This window comes from Cryptotermes secundus, unplaced genomic scaffold (assembly GCF_002891405.2).
Source record: "Cryptotermes secundus unplaced genomic scaffold, Csec_1.0 scaffold1943, whole genome shotgun sequence".
In the NCBI taxonomy this organism is placed as follows: Eukaryota; Metazoa; Arthropoda; class Insecta; order Blattodea; family Kalotermitidae; genus Cryptotermes; species Cryptotermes secundus.
Genome location: NW_019744174.1, coordinates 18,338 through 25,397, shown reverse-complemented (window position 1 = coordinate 25,397; position 7,060 = coordinate 18,338). Strand labels below are relative to the sequence as shown.

The following is a 7,060-nucleotide window of genomic DNA, read 5'->3' as shown; positions in this document are numbered from 1 at the left end:
CGCTCCCCCACCCCCCCCCCCCCACCCCCATCTTCCTCCCATTCTCTGCCCCGGCATCATTGGCGATCACTTTTTTTGGATATTTTGAATTGTTTCCTACTGCAGTACACAGTACACAGCACACAGGAACATATCAAACCATAAGGTAAGCAAGAATCAAATACAACATTAAACAATATATATAATAATATATAAAATCCTAAGTAATATAATATCTTTGAAGCCATACAACCTCAAGCTGATGTCTCCCATCTTCGGGATGAATTAACAAGGAGGAGTTCAGCATTTTATATCAAATATTTTAACATTTTAGCGTTTTAACTTAAAAATTGGTTCGGATGAAAAGTGAGAACTTGAGAGTGTACTCAACTATCTTAGCATGTTTTGTGCTTTTACACGTCAACATATCGTAGCAACGTCCACACGACAAACAAAATTGTGAACATCAAAAACAGTGACAGTGTTTCCATAATTGTAGCAAGTGCCTCTGATGATGGTATTATTGTAAATGTTAACATTCAGTGGACAGAACTGCATCTATCATCCTTATTGTTATATCTCATTTCTTCAGCTGCATCAAAAAAAAAAAATAAAAATGTTATAGAGGCCCATATTGTTAATGACATCTGAACACTGTCTGATATCAGATTGATTGAAGGAATTTTTCTGTGACTTCTACATTTTCCTGTTCTTATTATTCTTATGAATCCAAGAATTGGTTGTAGGTTTGAATGCTTATTTTTATGCAGGAATTTTTGTGTCACCTACTGGGGTTATTCAGGAAGTGGGATCACCTGGCCTTTCGGTCATAGTATGGATGCTGTGTGGGGTGCTCTCCATGGTAGGGGCACTCTGCTACGCTGAACTTGGTACTGCAATTCCCAAGTCTGGTGGTGACTATGCTTACATCTTTGAAGCTTTTGGACCTTTGCCAGCCTTCCTTTATCTATGGGATGCTATGCTTATTTTTGTGTAAGTTAAGGTTAAATTTTAACTGATAACATTACCATTATATCATTTCCATGATAACTAACCTGTCTGATATGCTCTTGTGAAAACAACATGTTACATAAATCCTGTAATCACCCTGCGTGATTTGATGTATTCTATGCACTTACTACAGATGTTGCTTCATATTACATAAAGGAATTAAAAGTTTCACAATAATTCTTTACAATTTACAAAATTCATGTATAGTCTAAATATGGTATTGCTCTTTAGTGTCATTTAACAGCTTTAAAAGGATCATATCACATATTCAATATAATCATGGTAGTTTTTTAACTAGTTATTGGAAAATGGCCTCTTTGATCAGTCACACTCAGTGAAGAGTTCTGTGTTTCAGGATATAAGACTGTGTAGTCCATTGAATGTTAGCCGATGTTTTGGAGGTACACAGCTGCAAGAAATCTCTGCTTGCTACCTCCTTCATTCTTTCTTGCTTGGCTTATTCTTCAACCCTGAAGATGGAGGCAATACATTCCTCCAAAATATCACTTGACATTTTACAAACTACACAGTGTTATACCCCAGAAGATAGAACTCTTCATAACCTCCACAGTGAGAACCTGAAATCCTACAAATTGCATTCCATGCCAAGTCCTCTCTGAATGAATGTATAAAGGGCGGGCCTTCTTGGTCCTTGCACTGCGACCTACAGTGATCTATTGTGCTTCCCCTTTTGATTATCCCCTCAGAAATCCTGCGCTTCGAATGAAGCATACGATTTTGTATGTGGGGGTGTCAAAATAGTCACTTGGTTCCATAAAGTATTGACCCAAGTGACGTAATCTTAAATAATTAAATAATATTCACACAGAATATGTGTGGCTGTTTCATTTTCTTCTTGACACCTCTCACAAGAGGGACTATCACTTAGTCCCAGTTTGAAGAGGTGTCCTTTAATTTGATAGTGTCCTGTAAGTAGTCCCACCACCAACAGTTCCTTCGCTCTTTTGGCAGAGGGTCCTTGTATGAGTCCCTTTGCTTGCCTGAGTCCAGCCAAGGATCCCCAGTATTTCTTGTGCTTCATATTTGTCCAGTCCCTGATTGCCTTTCTGGCAACTCCTGTAGAAATTCCACAGGCTGGTTCAGGTCCTATGAATGGATGTTCAGCTCCAATCTTGGCCAATTGGTCTGCTGTTTCATTTCCAGCAATACCCTCATGCCCCGGCACCCATATCAGTTGTACCCCGTTATGTTTGGCCAGTTCCACGAGGCTTTGGTGGCAATCCCAGACCAATTTTGAGTTGATCTGGTGTTTGTCAAGTGCTTTAAGTGCAGCCTGACTGTCAGATAGAATGTAGATGTTCCTATTTCTGTAGTTCCTATCTAAATTCTCCATAATACATGCCTTAATGGCATATACTTCTGCCTGGAATACTGTCGTGTACTGCCCAAGGCTGAAACTAAGTTTCCGCCTCGTGCCTTAGCAGTACACACCAGCTCAAGTGTCCTTATTTATCTTGGAACCATCTGTATACCACATCAGCCAAAACCCATCTTCCTATTCACTCCTGTCAGAAAATCATTCATTCATTCATTCAAGTCCTCTCTTGCTGCCTTGCTACTGCCACATGATGAGTCCCCATGCTGCCGATCTAAAGAAGCGATCTGCACATTTTGTAGAGCAAGTCAAAATATACTGAATAAGCAGGTATCCAGAAAGAGGGTAATAATGCAGCTTAGGGCTTGGGCTCGGGACTAATATTTCTTCACCATAAAAAGTCAACACATTTTTTAAATGTTTCGCTGGGCCTCAGATTGAGATGGATTCTTTGGAGGTTGAAATGTCAAGATTCTTCATAGGTTCATTGAAAAGGGTAGCAACAGAACATACCCCCATCACATATACAGAATGATGGCCCATAATTTTCTATTTAATTTTGTGCTTGAGGCACTATGCTACAAATTGGATGGTCACAGGTTCCATTCCCAATATCGTTGGATTTTTCAATGCACCTAATCCTTCCAGCTGCAATGTAGCCCTGGGGTCGACTCACCCTCTAACAGAAATGAGTACCAGGAATCTTCCTGGTAATAACAGGCTGCTGATGCATACGGCTGACAACCTCACCTCCATCTGTGAGCCTATTGTGTAGAAAATGTGGGATCCTCAACTTCTCACAATCCTGTGGTCCTTTCAGGTCTTTTACAGAGATAGCTTTACATCTTTTTTTACCAAAAGAATTGCTTTTACATAAGCAGCAGTTCAAATTGAGAGCCGGCACCAAAACACTAGCTGTGCTGTGTTCATCAGAGGGCAACATGAAAAAATTGCTGGCATGCTGTTCTTTGTGGCATCAAAGGGTTAATTAAGCAATAATTGCTTTTAAATTTGATCTGATTCTTACAGGCCAACAACCAATGCCATCATGGGACTTACATTTGCCAGTTATGTGATAAAGCCTTTCTTCCCAAGTTGTCAAGTTCCAGATAGTTCAGTGAGACTGCTTGCGGCAGCAACAATCTGTAAGTCCTTGTTGCTCCTTGTCATCATGTATTCAGTGCATGCTATGTGAGGTTAACACATCTTAATGTTATTTTTGTCCTTCCCAGAGAAGTTATTTATCTTTGTGCAGTTGAGTGAGGGAAAAACCTTATCTTAGAATATGATTGGCATAGAAGATCTCTTTTCAGAAATATGTATTCTAATTATAGCACTGTGATATTTGGCTTTATCATGATCTGTACTTTCCAGTTCAAGCTAGTGCATTCTTCAAATGCCATTTTTCATCAACTCCTTACTGGTGATTGCTATCATAACCACAATTGTAGGGTGTAATCAGGACTCATGGTTAGTTTATGAAGTGAGTAATATGCAGATAATGTATACAGGAAGTTAGTATTTTTACAGGATGATACTGTCGCATGTTGCCTATGCGGCACGACAAATAACTTCATATGGAGAAAAAAATAGTCTTCTGGGATTTGGCACCATGTATATGTGGTGTTAATCGACGTTTCAGAGGAACGTATCGTCTCCATCTTCAGCATAGAAGGAAAGATATAAGAAATCCGCAGGCGAAGAGACCGTGAGAACCGGCACAAGCAGACTGGTGTTGGAAATATACACAGCTATGTGAGAGCAGTGAAGGAAGGGGGGAAGGGCAAGTCTAATGTGAAATCAGTGGAGTGGGAGGGGTGAAAGGAGCTGGGACAGAAGCAGGGTTTTGTGTTGGGGGAGAGAAAGGCAATGTTAAAGGATGGGCACTAACCCTTAAGCTGGGGGGGGTTGTTATGTTAGTCGGTCATGGCCTGTGTAGCCTTCTGGATCTGGCATCATATCCTGGGGGAGGTTTTTTAAGAGAACAGATGAGAGGCTTCTATGACTTGCTGAGACAAAACCCCCCTCTCTGTTCATATTTTCGGGATGGAGTTTGATCTCAATGGCTTCCCCGATGATGCGATCCATATAGCAGGTCTTGGTGGCGAGGATGGAGGTATTCTGAAGCTGAATATGGTCTCCCAGATCGATGCTGTGTTCAGCTACGACTGACTTGTCTGCATGTTTGAGACGGATGTGCCGCTGATGCTCCTTCAACCTCATGTCCACGGAGCGGCCTGTCTGCCCAATATAGACCTTGCCGCACTCGCATGTGATACTGTATACACCCGGTGTCCTTAGGCCCAGGCTATCTTTGACCAGCCAGAGGAAATTGGATAATTTGTTTGGAGGCAGACCCTCTACTATATTCAACCGTATCAGCAGAGTGCTGTCCTGGCACAACATCAAAGCAGTGGGTCTGCCTCCAAACAAATTATCCAATTTCCTCTGGCTGGTCAAAGATAGCCTGGGCCTAAGGACACCGGGTGTATACAGTATCACATGCGAGTGCGGCAAGGTCTATATTGGGCAGACAGGCCGCTCCGTGGACATGAGGTTGAAGGAGCATCAGCGGCACATCCGTCTCGAACATGCAGACAAGTCAGTCGTAGCTGAACACAGCATCGATCTGGGAGACCATATTCAGCTTCAGAATACCTCCATCCTCGCCACCAAGACCTGCTATATGGATCGCATCATCGGGGAAGCCATTGAGATCAAACTCCATCCCGAAAATATGAACAGAGAGGGGGGTTTTGTCTCAGCAAGTCATAGAAGCCTCTCATCTGTTCTCTTAAAAAACCTCCCCCAGGATATGATGCCAGATCCAGAAGGCTACACAGGCCATGACCGACTAACATAACAACCCCCCCCAGCTTAAGGGTTAGTGCCCATCCTTTAACCTTGCGTTTCTCTCCCCCAACACAAAACCCGGCTCCTGTCCCAGCTCCTATCCCCCCTCCCACTCCACTGATTTCACATTAGACTTGCCCTTCCCCCCTTCCTTCACTGCTCTCACATAGCTGTGTATATTTCCAACACCAGTCTGCTTGTACTGGTTCTCACAGTCTCTTCGCCTGCAGATTTCTTATATTTTTCCTTCTACCCTGAAGATGGAGGCGATACGTTCCTCCGAAACGTCGGTTAACACCACATATACACGGTGCCAAATCCCAGAAGACTAGTTTCTTCATAGTCACCGCCATGAAAACCTCAAACCTTACAACTTCATGTCAGTCTCGGATTAAGCGGATATTTATTGAACACTCACTCTTACACACTCAAGTACAATTAGTGTCACTTCAGCTGCATTCTGCGGTGGCTATCTTCTAACCGTCTCTGCCCATCTCAACTGTCTTCAACTATATCTCGGCAAATGCTGAGCTTCATTATATAGGGGTTTTTCGAACCGCTTAGAGGACACCATCCTCAACCATCCAGTTTCACGTGTCCTATGCTCGTTACTGCGGAAGTGCATTACTCCCGCTGATTCAGCCCGTTGTTTAGGAAAAGCATTATTTCCCAATGTTACATAACGCTTCTAACAGTTCAATGTAACATTGGAGACTCACTGTTAGAAGTACCATGGAAGTAACCCTTCCGGATTCCAAACACGTGACAATATGTTACTCTGGAAGACCTTGATTTTGGCACACACTCACACAAACTCGACCACTTTATGTGGAAGATGCTTTATTACTATTTAGACATATAGCTGTGAATTGATGATGTAAATTTGAACAAATGTTTACTTGAGATGTCTCTTTTCTTGACTCTGATTTCATGCAGGAGAGTCCTTGAGAGACTCAGTTAGGAAATTCTCTTCCTCTTACTGAACCCAAGGGTTGAATCCTGTGTTCATAAGTCTGATTTGGAATGTACACAGAAAATAGTGATGATAATGTTCCAGTAAATGAGACATGCCTTGACAGGAGACAGTACATCAAGTCATTCTTCCAAACCTCATTTGAATTGAATTATTGCACCTTGTATCGGTGCAGACTGATTTGAATGCTGTTTACAGATGAAGTATTCAACATTATTTTTGTAGAGGCACACCACTACTGCAAACAGCACGCTCAAGGAGAAGGGAACATAAAACAGGAACTGGTATCACTCCTGATGGAATATACATAGGTTGTATCAAAAATCATCAGCACATTTATTTTATATTAAAGCAAATGTACATGTACAAAAATGGATACCAATTTGAATTACGATGGATGTCCTGTCACTCTTCCTCGAAATCCAATGATCCAGGCATTTCTGTGTGTGCTACATGAGCTTAAACATGCTACAGTGGTATAAGCCCATTTTAATATTTTGCAGCCATGTATGGACAATTTGCTGGACTTACATTATTGTTTTCGTAGTGTTGGCCCCTCGTGTGATCTGTTAACTCTTTGACTGGCACGAAGGGTATTTAAATCCCACCCCTGTCCTGGCAGGCCCTTTAAACCTTATGTCGCTAAAATGCATGTAGTTACTTTTTCCTAAACAACTTCAACAAAAATTGGTTTTTAAAAACGAAATTTTTGGGAACTAATTAAAATACAATATTTTATGCAATAAATGCTTTTCCACACCTCTTTATTTGTTTTTCTTCGTGTGATAAACATTGAAACATGAAAGTTTGCAGAGAGCCACACCACAGCCTGCACACATGATACTTGTTTCTTTTCTAACCTTGTGCTTAGCACTCACGCGACACTTTCTCAGGGCACCATTCTTCTT

The 7,060-nt window shown here is 41.7% G+C and overlaps 1 protein-coding gene across 5 annotated transcripts in view; it reads left to right on the top strand.

The window, feature by feature from the left end:
- The window catches only part of LOC111874624 (large neutral amino acids transporter small subunit 1), a 25,759-nt gene that overhangs the window by 8,669 nt on the left and 10,030 nt on the right, over positions 1 to 7,060 (top strand). For all 5 annotated transcript variants that reach the window (XM_023870263.2, XM_023870265.2, XM_023870264.2 and 2 more), the window contains exons 3-4: positions 750 to 972; positions 3,356 to 3,471. In XM_023870263.2, coding sequence (XP_023726031.1) covers positions 750 to 972; positions 3,356 to 3,471 — 339 coding nt within the window. The remainder of the gene's footprint in view (positions 1 to 749; positions 973 to 3,355; positions 3,472 to 7,060) is intronic.